Genomic DNA, 15,911 nt, shown 5'->3' with positions numbered 1-15,911 from the left:
GCTTGTGTGGGATTTGATTTAAGCTCTTTTTGAACTGCCAATTCATTGTTTAAAAATGTATACCTGCATAGAACCAGTTGTGGTCAAGAAGTTGATTAGCAAAAGAATGTTTTTCAGTTCCTGGAAATCCTATATAAAGAACCATCCTGGTATTTGTTAAGGAAAAGATTACCCATGAGTTACCAAAACGCATTGTGCTTTAGTGAAGAGACAGTTCGGAGGAGAAAGAACTCAAGGATGGGAAAAGGATCTAGGAAGAAATCTAGAAAAATCAGGATTCTGAAAGAAATGCGTCTCTCAAGCAGAATTTAGAAAGAGTTGAGAATTCGTAAGATTAAGAGGATCCTTATTATTTCAGTATTGAAGAGAGATGTTATCCCTGATACAGGAGAATGAGGTGGTGGTCACAGGGATAAACTGAATGCACATTTCCTAGCATCCTCACTTGCTCCCTGTGTGTCTGTGGGCAAGTTACTCAGCCTCTCTATACCCCATTTTCTGCATCTTTCAAAGTGAAGATAAAGTACCTATCTCAAGGGGTTTAAGTGAAGATTCAAAGAAATAATGTATGTTAAGTGGGCAAAGTACTCAGTATAGTGTCTAGAATATTCTAAATGCTCAATGAATGATAACTTTTATTAGTTTATAAACTAGAACTTCAAGCTTTATCCGTGCAGTAGAAATAGGCATGGCTTGTGGGATTTGAGAAAGATAGGGAGGGGAATGTATTGTGGACAAGAGTCTCCCAAGTCCATGGGCAGTGCCTGACACATAAGAGGTGTTCAGTGAATTTCTCTCAAGGGATGAATCACGAAGATCAGGTCTTTCAGCTCATTGAGTTGAGACTGACCTTCACTTGCCAAATGTTTTTTGACTGCTTTCTGAAATACCCAGTAGAAAAAGTAAGGTTATCCCACTGTTCTTGTCAAACCAAAAAACACAAGTGAACAAAAAGACATTCTGGAACACGGGATATGATCAGGTCAGTTCTAGAATGTCACTGTGCACCCCTTCTCACCGTGTAACATGTGATCTTGCCCAAAGCTCCTGCAGGGATTGCTCTGATTTGGCCTGTTGATGTCAAACTTCCTGAGCATGAGGATAAGTCACTAAAGAAGGTTGTAATGCAGGACTGGGCAGCTGGCTTCTTTGCCAGACTCCATATGGACATCCTGGGGTGGCAAGGTCAAGGGAAAGATACAGAGACCTGAGTAGTAAATAATGCCACCATACTCTCTTGGCTTTGTTCCCTGTCACTGACATGGGAAGAGAGCTAGGGTCAAAGCAAACGATGAGTGCCATTCAGTAGCATAAGAGGGGGGGGGGGAGAAAGAAGAAAGGGGAAGGAAAGGAAACCCACTTTTACAAAGTCAAGCTCAAAACCCATGTACTCCAGAAATGATTGTTACCTGAGTTGTGATAGAATCAAAGACACAATAATCATTTAGTTCATTGTGACTTTATGCCATGAAGCTTCATAAAAATGGATTGGATAATGAGACAGGAAAAGAAATTATGGAGTATAAGTCATTCTTCCTAACTATGAGCCCCTGTTCTGGATCTAAAATATATGGAGGTCTATCAGTGTAGGAAAGGAGCAATGTCAAACCCCTCCCGAGGGTAGGAGGGTGCTAGGATATACAAAGTGGGATGTCCACATTAACGGGACTTGGCCAGGCTCTACTTCTTAGGATAGGGTTTGGGGCAGGCCCCAGACAATGTTCGAGGAATATCTGGATTTTGAAATGTAGACTTGGTGTAGTCAGAATCATTGTAAATTCCAGTTATAGTTATGGTGTGGATTTAAGTTGTATCTGTAAACACACATGCTAATTCCATTGTCTCTAAATGCATAGAGTTGATAATTAAGGGGAGGGGTTAATATTGTTTTAATATCTTTTGTGTGCTTGGCACTGTGCTTTTGCATTTTACTTAATCCTTCCATATTACTAGGAAGTAGATATTATTCCTTATTTTACACATGAGGAAACTGAGGCCAGAGAGGGTCTTGCTGAGAGTCCTGCAACTACAGAGTTGTAAAGCTGAGATTATGAACTGGTTCTACCTGTTTTTCCTTCCATACAAGACAGACTCAGAAACTGGCTGGGGAGGGTATCAAAAATGAAGTTGTGAACATTATTAAAAACAAAATGTGATATTGTCATGTGGACATATTGTAATTAAGCACTGAAAAAATTATTCATTTATGAAAAAAATTGTCTAATTATCCATATTGGAAGTGTACATTTCCTGCTTGAACTTTGAAAATATATGTTCTATAATGTATACATTTTACTTTGCATCTCAGTATCTACTCTACAAAAAAATTTACAAATGAGTACAAGGAAGTATGCTTAAGGTTGTTCATTGTAGCATTTCTATAAGAGCAAAAACAAAGCTAAATCAAACCAACTAAATAAACAAAAACTCTTAAGGCCTGTTGATGAGAGAAGTAAGAGGGGAAATTTTCAAAACAATATGAAAAATTTCTTAGATCTGTATAATAAGTTTTCGGATTGAAAGGGACATCTAGTGTTCAACAAAATGAGTACAAAATAACTCATAACAAGGTATATTATCATGAAGTTTCAAACATCACCATAAAGAAAACGTCCTACAAGTTTCTGGACAGAATAACGGGTCTTACATAAAGATTCAGGGATCAGAATGGCATTGGTCTTCTGAAAGCAGAGTTGGAGGATTAGGTATCAATTTATCTGATATGCATGGCCATGTTGAGAGAAGGTAAACTGTTCTTTTAGAGAATCTGAGGATGCATTATTGCTAGGTAGATATAAAACAACAGATAAAAGTGAGGCAATTTTCAATTCCAAGAAAAACAGAATTCTATAGAAAATAAATCACATAATCATAGAACCACATGTGCTATCAATGAGCAGGACTTAATAATATTAATAATATAATTAATGTATTTGTGCATAAATATTTATACTATATTAGAGATTTGGAGAGAAGAGAAATATATGCATGTAATGAGGTGACTGGGAAAAGAGAACTAAATCTTCTCTCTAAAAAATTCAATGGATAATATCCAACAGTGAAAAAAAAATAGCATTATATTTATCTTATTTAAAACACCAGAAGAAATTATTTTGTGGCAAGTGGGGTTTGGGGATGAGATGGGGAGCTGCAAAAGCCTACTGCTTTTATCTTAAAGTCTTGAGGTACTGTTTTACTTTTTAAAATATGTGCATCTATTAGTTTGAATGTTAAACTTAAAATCAAAACTTTTGCATGCTTACTGGAAACATTTAGAATGTAAAAATATATGAAAATGTAAACAAGATTATTCATACCTTATCACCCAGATATGTCCACTGTTAGTGCTGAAAGTATGATCTTCTATTCGTATTTCCTTTCTGCTGAAACACACTTTGATGAAATCATACAGCATTTGAGTTATATAGGCTTCTGTTACCATACAGCTCATTTATTCTCTTTGTCTCTCTTTCTCTCTCTCTGCCTCACTAGCTTTGAAGAGTTAGGAGACCATGCTGGGGAACTGCACATGGCAGGGAACTGTGGGCAGTCTCTTGAAACTGATGACATTCTTGACTGACAGCCAGCGGCAGCGTGCAGTCTTATCAGAGGAAGGAATTGAATTCTGCCAACAACTTAAGTGAGCTTAGAAGTGAATCCTTACCCAGACAATTCCCAGGTGAGATCACAGCCCCAGCCAAAACTCTGAAGTCTTTTTAGACTCTAATCAGAAGATCCATCTAAAGCCATGCCTGAAGTCCTGGCAAACAGAAACTTGGAGATACATTTGTTGTTTTGAGCCACTAAGTTTGTGGTAGTATAATTACATAACAATAGAAAACTAACACTTGTCCCATTGGAGGAATTCAGAATTTGAGGAAACTCTTGGGAGCAGACTATGAATAAGAATGTATAAAATTGGAACACCCAGCATCATGCTGCTCTTGCTGGAGATGAAGGTCAAGGTACACTGTGCACTGGCCCCATAGAACAGCCCTGACCTTCCTGAACCAGGATCCTCTTGTTTTCACTCTGTGGAAGTGCTGACATGTCAGCTGTTTTTGCATGTGCGAAAGGATCCTACACAGAGGGCTCATGTCTTAGAACACGCGCGTGGTGTTTGTACAGCAAAAATAATGTTGGTTTGCAGAACCTACATATATAGGATTTTACTAGAGCAGAGAGGCCTTGGGAAAACCTCCCAACCCAGCAAGCTTGTGTTTTCTTTTCAAAGAAATACCAACCAAGCTTAATTTAAATCAATAGCGAAGGTAACAGTGAAAGGGGATGGGGGGAATTACATAAGCACAAGATAACCAAAAAGAAAGTGGCAGACAACATATATGAACCTGGAGGAGTGAAAATTCAATGAAAATGTAAGTATAACTAATTGTTTCTCAGAAATGTGGCTGATTTACCTCCCTATTAGAAGGAGGCCCTAGCTGAGTGCCTTTTAATTGAAAGGAAAGAATGTACCTTATACACGTCACAGTCACTTGCTTACCAAAGGTTCCTGTTCTCTTTCCAGCACCTGTGGCAAGAATTGGGATATGCCGAACTGGAAGAAGCAAAAAAAAAAAAAAAGCAAAAATATTAGCAAAATAGTTTAAAGGAAAAGCTATGAGAGAAGATGGAAACAACTTACAATGATCCAAAAGGGAGACATTAAGGCAAGAGGAAATGTTAATGTAAGCTAAAAACACTTCTGTCTGGGAAGAAAATGAAAAATTCCCCTAAAGGGCAATTCAAAAGCAATAATAAGCATAGTGAGAGTCCAATGCACACCTATTGAATTAAACAACAAGAATATTGAAAATGATTAGTTAGCATATGGAGTCTTCCTTGTGCCAGACTTTTATTCATTCAGCAAATATAAGCATGCACTAACTCTTTTATGGGCTTCCCCAGTGGTCAGTGATAAAGAATCTGCCTATAATGCCGGAGACACAGGAGATGTGAGTTCAGGCCCTGGATCAGGAAGATCCCCTGGAGAAGGGAATGGCAACCCACTCAGGTATTCTTGCCTGGAGAATTCCATGGACAGAGGAGCCTAGCAGGCTACAGTACCTGGGGTCGCAAAAAGTCGGACGCAACTGAACACAGACACACACATACAACTCTTTTATAGTTCACTGCAACCTTATGATGTTACCATCCACTTTACAGACAGGAAGGCAGGAAAAGCTTATGGAACTTGCCCAGATCACATGGCTAGAAAGTAATCTGTAAACTGGGTTTTGATTTCAGGACTCTCTGATCCTGATTTTCTCACATTTAATATAGGAAATCTCAAGGGCCATGGTGGTACTAGAAAGGAGATGCAGGGAGCAACCTGTGTTAACAAATGCCACGAGCAGATGAGGGAAAAGACAGCTCTTTCCCAAGGGTTGAGGAGTACAGTGATTGCAGAAAGTGCCCTGGAGAATTGAGGTACCAAAGATAGAGTGTGAGAGATGCTCTCAGAATAAAACAGTAAGAACCGTGGAAGGTAAATCCCCTGTTCTTTGACTTTAAATCCACTCTGCCAGTGTTGGAATGAATTAATGAGATCTTCAGGATCACCTGGGAATCCTGTCACAGACCAGATCGTTGTACCCGGCTTCAGACATTGTTAACAGGCCTCCATTGACTGGGATGCACACCAAAGCTGGAGAAAGATTCTGCACTGAGATGAGAGCAGAGATTGCTACTCACCTGTAGTAGTGGCCATGGTGACAGAGTATGTTTGAGTAGCACCATCACGAAGGTTAGCTCACTAGAGAGCCCATCAACTACTTATCTCGCCCAAATCCATGGCTTGGGTAAAATTGTTCTTAAAGATCATGAATAAGGCGATTCCCTCACTCCACCCTAACCAACCAAGCAAATGAATGAATGAATAAGACATAATATAAGCTAACAACACGTGCCCTGGGCTGGTTCCCCTGGGTGAAGCTGTGCTGGGTGGAGGTGGACGCTCTAATGACCACCCACAGCTGCATCACAGAACTAGAGGGCAGTGCGTGTCCTGTCAGCAGTAGGCAAAGCCAAAGGGAAGGCCGGGTGGATTGTCAATTTCATAAACACCTAAAGATGTCTGAAAGTTGAGAATTTCTAGAACAGAAAAGATTCTATGCTTTTTTTTTTTTTCCATCTCTACCTGTTGGGTGTGGCTTTTGTTCATATTATTCTACATACAGTGTGACATCTGGTACAGGCTGTTCAAGAAGTGGTAAGTTGCTCATGAGACTGTAGCCTGCCGTCTCTGCCTGTTCTAGCTAGATAAAAGCTGTAGAGCACTGGGTTTCACCTTCTTCACTTAAATTATTTTTCTGGCTATACTAAGATATAATCGACATACAACATTGTACATAATGTTTAAGATGTACAGTGTGTTGATTTGATATAATTTGATATAATTGGCAAAATGATTACCACTGTAGTGTTAGCAGACACTTCCATCATGTCACATAATTACCATTTCCTTTTTGTGTTAAAGACATTCCAGTTCTACTCAGTTAACAGCTTTCAAGCTAACTATAATCACCATGCTCTATGTTAGATTCCGAGTACTTCATCTTCCATCTAGAAGCCTGTATCCTCACCTTCATTGATGTTTTACTTCCTGGTAAGTGTAGATGAACAGAGTGTAGATGAACCAGAGAGATGACTTTTTAAGGAATCTAATGACTTTCCTCTCTGCCATTTCTGTAGAAAGGTTTTATTTCAGCATCTGTATTTTATCCCAGCTTCTTACAAATCTCTCTTAATACAGACCATCGCCTGAATCCCTGGAGCCCTTGTACTTCTAAGGCATCCCTGTGGTGTGTTTACTGTTATTACTATCACCAACAGATTTGAAACCGAGATGATATTTCTAGAAATAAAATGGCTCCTGTTTTGCTACCTGTCTCAGAATTATACTGAATCCTGAAACAAAGCCGGGAACACCACTCAAGGCAACTCCCTAGCTGCAAGGAGATTTGTTTTCAAAGCGCCTGACAAGCTACATCCGATTCATCCTCAAAACCGACTTGTCAGGGGAATAAATATCAAGTGTCGGAACTTCCCGAGAAATCTAGTGATGAAAAGCCCTTTAAGGATGAACAAATTAAATTCAGTTCTAATGCCAGGAACAGAAAGAAAACAAAATGAAGAGGCGCAGAAGAGTGAGCCCAGGTATGATTTTAGATAAGGCTGGAACAGATACTGGAAGGCTTTTCCAGACAGCAGATGCCCAGGAGAAGAAGGCTGATCTGGGAATGTCTTGCAGCCGGAAGAGTACTTCGGTGCTGGCAATTAGTTAATTTTTTTATGAAAATATCCCCTCCGTGGACATTCGCTGGAGAAGCACCTTTACACCTGCTTTTGCCACGCATGTCATTGCGTCTTTTCCCAGACCTTCCATCCCATGGCTGGTACGTGCACTTCGTGATTTCTTTGTCTCATTTCCACCTCTGCCTTCCTCTCTAGTGCTGTCAGATCGAATAAACATGCTCTAAGTGACCACTCAATACTTCAGGCTTGAGGCTTCTCAAAGCCAACATGTTAGATGAGCTCTAACAGTCTAATGGTGTGATGGTTTCCATTAAGTACTGAATCTTGCCCTGTAGGGATGGAGCTAAAAAATGCATAAATTATTTAATGTAAGGGCTTTGCTGATGACTGATAAAATCAAATTAGCTGCTCTGGGCTAAGGATGAATTTGAAACAGAATTTCCTTCTTTGAAGAGACAGTGACAAATCTATTTGATAGGTCTGCATGTCAAGTTTCTTTGGTAGAAAATTTAGCAGAATCCTTTGCTAGGCAAATTGAATGAGACTGGCTTAGGTTATGAACTAGTTTTTTTTTTCCCTTAAGTGTTTATTTTTGTCACATTATTAAACCCATGCCCACCCATAGAAGTTTTATTTTTAAAAGTAGCATTAAAAAAAAACAAAAAAAAAAAACCCTCATTCCTTCTTCTAACAGTGCTCTAAGGCTTGACATTTGCAGTGTTTCCTTCCAGGCTTTTGTCTGTGTGAGTGTATAGTATACATATTTTTACACAATCAAAGTCATTTTATAGATATGGATATATACTTTTTTACATATTTATTAAAACCTGATTTTAATGAGTATGTAATATGCCATATTCTGACTCCATTTCTGATTGTTCCTTTAAGGTAATTATTCCACCAAAGGGTACAAATAATTTTAAGGCTCTTGATATATGTTGCTATGCTATTTTACAAAAACTCTGACTCAATTTATAATCCCACTAAGTATTTTATAGGTTTTTAAGTTTGGGGAGCAACCTAGAGTTCACTTCCTATGTGTAGATAGATACTTTCTAAAATATTAGCTGCTTTGCTTGATGAAAATCTCTGCCATCGCTTTTTGAGTTACTAATGAAATGTATTACTTTTTAGGCTTTAAAGTTACTGGTTTCCAGCTGTGCTGGTCTCCACTGGGCGCGCAGTCTCTGTTGCGTGCTCTGGAGCGTGGGGCTCCGTGCGCAGGCTCTAGTTGTGGAGCACGCACCCAATAGTTTCGGCGTGTGGGCTGAGCTGCCCTATGGTGTGTGGAGTCTTAGTTCCCCAACCAGGGATGGAACCCACATCTCCCGCATCGAAAGGCAGATTCTAATCATTGAACCAACAGGGAAATCTCTAAGTTACTTAAAAAAACAGGTGTGAAGAATCTTTCTTTGTTCTACTCCTTCCTGGCTACATGGTTTCCTAAATCACTGTGTGTGTAATTGTGGCTGGTGTAACCAAGAGTGTGTGTTTTGAAGTAAAAATGCATCACTTTTTGTCACCTGACTCGTTCCTTGGTCACATGTGATCTAGTCCTAACGTGATTTCTTGTTTGAACAAACATGGTACAAGAGCCAAAATTAACAACCGTTTTTAAAACATGTATCTAACTTTGTCTCTCTTAGAGAACATTTTTAAGATATAATTTATACTCTGTGCTCTTACTTTTAACATTATCTTGCTTATTCTGTCCTTTTTTAACCCTGGTTGCTTGAAAACTCCCTCTCCCGCCCTTTTCTCTCTCCATCCATACTCTCCATCAAAAAACTGTACCCAGCATCCTCTTAATCTTTGACTTTTATAATCACATCCCCTTTCCTCCCGATACTCTGGTCTTTATTTCCACTACCCAAAGTCCATATTTGGTATGACAGAAATCTAGATTCACGTTGCCAAAAACTCTGATGGGATGATAAGACAACACACGTGCATGCTGACTTTTCTTTATGCTGCCTCTATGAGCCCCGTTAGCCATCGGTGTGGAGCTGTCAATATGGCAGCTTCAGACTTTTTGATGTGTTGTTGTTTAGTCACTAAGTCATGTCCAACTCTGCAAATCCATGGACTGTAGCCCGCCAGGCTCCTCTAACCCTGGGATTTCCCAGGCAAGAATACTGGAGTGGGTTGCCATTTCCTACTCCAGGGGATGTTCCCAACTCAGGGATTGAACTCTCATCTCTTGTGTCTCCTGCTTTGGCAGGCAGGTTCTTTACCACTGAGCCAGTAAATCCAAATTTTGGATTTTTCAAATGTGGTTTTGGTGTAGTTAATAGAGGTACTACAAAAAAAAAAAAATCTTAAAAATGGAAGACATGTCCATTGTATCTTTTGTTTATTCAATATCTACTATGTGCCAGGTACTGTGCCACTCACTGCAAATATCTTTGTGCACACAACAGAGATGGCTGTGACTTTTCTGCAGTTTCCAGGGGGTATATTTTGTGAACTGGCCTCCACTGTGGCACTAGTTAGCCTTGTTTTCCATTTTCCTGATCTTTCATCCTCATGTTTTCTTTTTTTTCCGTATTATATGTTTCTTTGTAAGATGCCACAAATTCCTAACACAGAGCTGGTTATAAACAACATAAGAATGTTTCTAGTTAGTCATGTGCCAGCATTTTTTGCCTTGAACTTGATTAGCTACTTGAGGACAAGGTTTCTGTCTCCCTAATTAGAACATAGTATTTGTTTTTGTATTTGTCTTAATACTCAGCATTGTATGCAGTATATTGCAGTTCTTACCAATAACTGTTTGTGGATATAACTTATCCCACTAAAATAGTTTCTATGAGCACTGCCCCTGATTAAAACAACAGTTCTGCATCAGTTCTGCAATCACTCAAGCAAGAGGCGTTGAAATATCCAAAACAAAGTATTTGCACAGGAAATATTGGGTTTAAAAAATCTGCTGGATTGTGAATAGGTAAGAGTCACCGAAACCAGCTAGTTTGATTTTCAAGGAACAAACAGATGGCCAAGAGTTTATTACTATTACTGAGAACCAAGAAGAAAATGGTCTCACTCAAAGGAGAAATTTTACAGACGCTAGCTGAAGTTCAGGATCAAGAGGGAAAGTAGGACTGTTGAAGGGGTGAACTGGATGATATATCTTGCCCAGTTTCCATTTGACACCCAAAGGGAAGGAAATTAGAAATGAAAAGGTTTGGCTTTTCTTTGGAAATGATCCTTCCCTGGTTGGACTTTGCAGGGAGTGTTAATGAAGTGATTCCAAGTGGAAAACACAGGCGGCTGACCTGAGACCTGATCAACACAGCATCTATTCAGTTTGATGCAGTGAGCATTTCCCCTGTCTGTTCTGTGTAAGACACTGCCCCAGGCAAGATGAGAATGTGAGGGAGATAGAAGAATGTGGGGGAGGCAACAATGAAGAAATGCACCAAAGAGATGAATTCTGGCCCTAGAAATTGGGGAGGAGCTCGTGGTGAAGGCTTTAGAAGAGGGGTGAGTCAGAGAGCCAGGCAGAAATGGAAGGATGGGCATTATTCCAGGAGGAGGAAACGCTGAGTACAAAGGCATGGTGATGGAAAATGTGCTCTGTATTTGGTAAGGGGGGATTGTATGGCTGGACATTTGGGATGATGTCAAATTACCAAAGTATCAAAATATTTGGAGACATATGGGTGACCGAATTACATGCTGTGCTTCCACATAGATGTTTGGAGTCCCATACAACCTGATCCAGGCCAGGGAATGTTATCTCATGTGTTACATGTGGGTACTACGGGGACCACATGGACCTTCATCCTTTTCCACTTCCTCCCTTCACCCTCAGCTAAGCCAGGACTGTTTTTACAATCCTCCTGGGAAGAGGAGAAAACTGTGATGTCATTCATATGAATGAGTTTTTCTTAAGAAAAGATATATTCAATGCAATCCTAACGTTCCTTTGGGAACATCTCAGGATTCCCCTGGAATGCAGAGGGACAAATATCAACATGCGGGAGGGCGTACGAGCAGGCCCTCACCCCATTCCAAATAGAGCAGATCTGTGTTGGGCTATTTTACATATTAGCTCTCTGAATAAGACTTTATTTGCAAAAAAAAAAAACAAAACAAAACAAAAAGAATTCTATTCCAACAAAACAACAGGAATAAAATACTTTTATATCTGAATAATCAGAAAACCACAGTAAACCTGTGGAAGTGGTAGGAGGCAGGACAGGTGAGTTCAAGGAGGATGGACATAGAAAGGTAGGCAGTGATATTAATTATCAGAATAATCTATTTTTTTAGTGTTAAAATTGATTTGAATTTGCTGGAAGGGGGAAATTTCAAATCTATAGCTGAGTGTAACTTGGAATTGTATGACTTTTACCTTTCTAAAAGAAATTAAAGGATTTGCTGCATGGAGAGAGAAAATGTATTTCTCTTGGTGTGGGCAAGTTACTAATGGACAAACTTCAGTAATAATATCTGTATACATGGAAAGTTTATGCCAGCCACCATGCTAAGCATTTTTATGTCCATTCTTATCTAGTCTTTATGTCAAATCTGTAAAGTCATTATTGTTCTCATCTATATTTCTTCATAATAGAGAAATAAGGCTCAGAAAGTTAAGTATAATCCTCTGAATTGCATATTTAGTAATAATTAATACTAGGGATAATTAATAACAATAGGGATAGCTGAGGGAGACCATGTAAGAAGTTTCCAACTCATCCAAGTCTAACTTTAAAGACAAACACTGACTGTGAGACCCAAGGTCACTTGGTTATATTGGAAAATTCCAGGAAGAAATTCATCTGCCTGCTATAGCTACTGCAATCTTTGGATCTTCTGTCTTATGACTTTTTCTTATCTCTTGTCTCCTTTGCCCTCTTGGGCTATACTACAGTTTTTTAAGCAATGAGATGGATGAGATATATGAAGTTTTCACATGCAAGATATGTGATTTATGGAGCTATAATGGTATCAATTATTATCAAAATTTTCTCTTTTTTATGACAGTCACCCTTAAAGCTGCAAATGTATTAAAATGTTTTATCTTAATTCTATTACCAATCAAATATTCCATTCCAGACATTTCAGGGCCAGTTCTTTCTTGTGCCTAATCTCCTAGTTTCAGTGTCTCATCGTTAAATGTAAAGAATCAGCTGTGTCTTAAAGAGTGGCATGACAGTCAAAGATGATGTCTATAAATGTCTCCTTTAGAGCCTGGTCCATGATAGGCACTTGGTGTTGCAACGTTGGCAATAATATTAATGCATGTGTCTTTCCTTTACCTTGGGAAGCTGTCCTGTTTAGTTGATAATTATTTCACTGAATTGTGTCTGTTATTTTACAGGTGCTATATATTTGATGTTCTAGGATTTATGTCCACACCACTTCCGTTACCGAAAATCAGAACAGAGGAGGCTTGGGGCTTGCTGGTGCGGACATCTCCTAATTCCAAACATCTCCTAAATCCAACAAGAAGAAAGAAGATGAGAAGGTAAAGCAAAAAGGAAGGAGAAAGGGGAAGGGCGAAGGTACAAAGGGAAAAGCAGAGCCAGTCGGGCTCTTTGCAGGCAACTCTTCTCCCGCCTCCTCCGTCTGCCCCAGGCTGAGCAGAGTACCCCTCCTTTGCTCTGTGCGTTCTGCCATGCTTTGTGCTGCCCACCAGGCTGGATCTGTGAATTCCTGCCACGTGGCAGAAGGCCCATCCGTGTCTGCTGAACTAGAACTGCTAAAAGGCTCCACACTTCTCACACACCGAGGGTGTAAACTGAAGGGTATATACTTCTCGGCATGACCTCGCATCATCCCAATATATGCAACTGACACAAGCACAATGGTTGAAATACGTCCTGGTGATACCTTTGTCGTTTCTCAGAATAGCTACAGTGATTGTGAAAAATCTGTCTTTTGCTTGCCGTGTTGTGAATCAGTTCAGTTAGAGCAAAACTGAACTGCACATCCCAGAGATGGTTGTGGAAAGCCCCAAATCTGTTTATGCAAGTCGTCTTCTAGCTCCCAGGGCCCTTGTCCAGCTGGTCTGCCAGGCCAGGAACTCTGCAACTTGGCGAAAGTGAAACCTCCAAGCTTCTATTGGAGCTGCTGAGCTGTAGAATCCCTGGGTACTAATCCCTTGTCAAAAGGCAGCAAGGTGGGCCGGGGAGGACAGTTGGTGAAGAGAACAGGCTCCTCCTACAATGTACCTGCTGCCCTCTCTCTGTCTGCCTTACTGCCACACCCCCCAGAGTAGGGACCAATCAGATCATGGCTCTCATTATCACGCCAGGCTCAGCAACATCCGAACAGCAGCGTTAGGGCAGGAGACTTGAAGAACTTGTTTTGGAGGAGAGGCTTTGTTTATGGAGAAGGGGCTTATAATCTGGGTCCTACAGCTCTGCAAGTACAGTAACAAAGATGTATCTGAAAGGTCCACGGGGCCTCTAACCCCATAGGTAATTGAGTCCAAAGGGTTTTTGAGCTGATAATTGTCAGTGGAAAGCCTCTTGGAATAATTTCCCTGGAGCTGGCCTTTAAATTAGAAAATATGTCTAAGGAAGATTTTCTCAAACTCTCAGCAAATGCTTTGTCACGGAGGCTCTCCCATGCATCCTGGGATGTTTGGCTGTCTCCCTGGCTTTTCTCTCCTAGATGCCAGTAGCATCACCCTCTTTCTCCCAGCTGTGACAATCAAAAATGTCTCCAGATGTCCTGTGGGGAGCACAATTGCCCCCAGCCACTGGTGGTAACTCACATGTCTAGCTATAAAATGAAACCTCCTTCAAATACAATTTAAGCTACCTTGATGATCCCCAGTCTAGCTGTGCTTTCAGAAGACTTGAGATTGATACCCTATGCCTGATGCCAGTTCAGCAACTCATTCTCAACTATCCAAACTCATGGAATCCAACCAGCCCAAGGGCTCCCTGTGGAAAATGTTGACATACATGAGAACAGCTTCTTCAGGTTCATTAATTAAATCAACAAATATTTATCAAACAATATGCCAGATTATAGAATTTGGAGAGATTTTCATGAAGTTTCTCATGAAATCCCTCATAAAGGGATTTTTTTCTCATAAAATCCCTTTCCTATCTCAAAGAAAAGAAAAAATGTAACAATGTTTTTAAACTGCCAACTTCTGTACTGTTTCTGGACAGTTTAATAATTTTTTATCCTTGGTCCCAATTATCCTGCCTGTTTAGGGCTTTGCTTCCTCATCTCTGTATTAACAGGAACTCACCTTGATGCTTTGCAGTTATCATCACTGACAGCCTTTCCCCAGATAGTGGTATCCAAACAACCAGAAACAAGGACAGACCGCTGATGGAAGGCCTGTGGTTTGCCAGATACTCTTCTGCACGAGCAACACACCAGCAGCGATTTTGATCCAAAGATAACATTAGACATAGACAAGGAAACTGTAAATGTAATCATGCAAAATACAAGAGAAATACAAGCAGAATGAGATGGCCACCTGGGAAGGCAAAGGACGGATGTTAAATAGTCAGAGGAGGTCAACCAATGACATATTTAGAGGACACATCTACAATTTAGGGTGACAGTTAATTTAAATAATCTGAGAAGTGACCCTTTGCCCTTAAGAATTACTCTTTCCTTCTTCTGCATCATGTTAGCACTTTAGGCACGTCTGCTGTGGCCTTTACACATGCTGCCTTATCCATCCAAGAGCTTTCTTTGTGTTTTTCTTCCCCACTGGTCAAGCAGGCCCTTGCTTATCCATCTCTGCACATCCCTAGGGGCAGTTCTACTCTCTGCACACTACCAATGCTCAGGACTAGTGTCAGGCTCCACGTCACCAGCAGGTAAGACACCTTTTATTCATCCTATTCACTGTGGTTTTCCCACTGATGGTGTTTGCCTCTCAGCTTCCATCCTAACTAGGGTAGTTCCTCAGCCATTCTCTGAATTGGTAAATCAGTGCCCTGGAGGGGAATACATTAGAAGATATAAGCTTGACCATCATTTCTTAGTTCAGGGCCAGTATTAATCCTAATAAGCATTTCATCATAACACGCTCCTCAAGCATAGAGTCTGTTGGTGTGACTTGGAAATCAGAGGGTCCTCACACAGTCCTCAAGAGAAGGATGATAAATAAAGTGACGGACAGAAGACAGAATGCTCACACCTGGTCCAGGCCCCAGTCCGGTTAATATCCTGCCTCGTCTTTCACACCACGCTTTGTACTCCCTATAGAGACATGAAACAGCATATGAGGGAAAATGCCTTGGGTCAAATAAAACAGCATGGATAAAAAGTCCTCCTGTGTGTAGACCCATTCTTCTCTGAACCTTTGCTATAAATCCAAATAATAGCACCTGCATCTTTCCAAAGCGAGAGGAAGTTGTGATGGTCAGGAACCAACTTAAGAGTTTTGACCTCAAGAGGCACTTGCTACTTAGAGTATTATTGTCTTACTCATATAGTCAACAGTTATTTCTCAGTAGATGCTGTTTTGGGGGCATAGTGCTAGGTGGGCTTTAAGGAGGACACACAGGTTAATGAGACCCTGCCCTTGGCCCTGAGGGGCTTACTCTGAAGCTACTCAGAGGGGGCTACATGGACTGTGCCTGACCCAGGGGTTGTTTGTGACCCTCCAAATGGATAAGAAGGGAAAAAGTAAACTTGTATAGCAAATAATGTCATGTCTGTTGAATCTG

General features: G+C 40.4%; 1 protein-coding gene across 9 annotated transcripts in view; it reads left to right on the top strand.

The window, feature by feature from the left end:
* Nucleotides 1-15,911, top strand: part of LOC145519897 (uncharacterized) — a 347,803-nt gene that overhangs the window by 113,278 nt on the left and 218,614 nt on the right. Inside the window, exons 1-9 of one of the 9 annotated variants that reach the window (XM_081524949.1) lie at nucleotides 1,017-1,118; nucleotides 3,493-3,679; nucleotides 4,529-4,688; nucleotides 6,479-6,607; nucleotides 6,755-6,803; nucleotides 6,896-7,158; nucleotides 12,584-12,730; nucleotides 14,991-15,056; nucleotides 15,278-15,511. In XM_081524949.1, the coding sequence (XP_081381075.1) occupies nucleotides 7,064-7,158; nucleotides 12,584-12,730; nucleotides 14,991-15,056; nucleotides 15,278-15,404 (435 nt within the window). In that variant the 5' untranslated portion in view covers nucleotides 1,017-1,118; nucleotides 3,493-3,679; nucleotides 4,529-4,688; ... (1 more) ...; nucleotides 6,755-6,803; nucleotides 6,896-7,063 and the 3' untranslated portion in view covers nucleotides 15,405-15,511. Of the gene's footprint in view, nucleotides 1-1,016; nucleotides 1,119-3,492; nucleotides 3,680-4,528; nucleotides 4,689-6,478; nucleotides 6,608-6,728; nucleotides 7,398-12,583; nucleotides 12,731-14,990; nucleotides 15,057-15,277; nucleotides 15,512-15,911 lie in introns of those variants that run through there. The other 8 variants (XM_081524953.1, XM_081524948.1, XM_081524947.1 and 5 more) reach the window with 8 other exon arrangements.

Source organism: Giraffa tippelskirchi, chromosome 9 (genome assembly GCF_054371585.1).
Source record: "Giraffa tippelskirchi isolate mGirTip1 chromosome 9, T2T-mGirTip1v1.2.pri, whole genome shotgun sequence".
In the NCBI taxonomy this organism is placed as follows: Eukaryota; Metazoa; Chordata; class Mammalia; order Artiodactyla; family Giraffidae; genus Giraffa; species Giraffa tippelskirchi.
The sequence above is the reverse complement of the archived record's forward strand: the minus strand, read 5'-3'. Positions and strand labels throughout refer to the sequence as shown.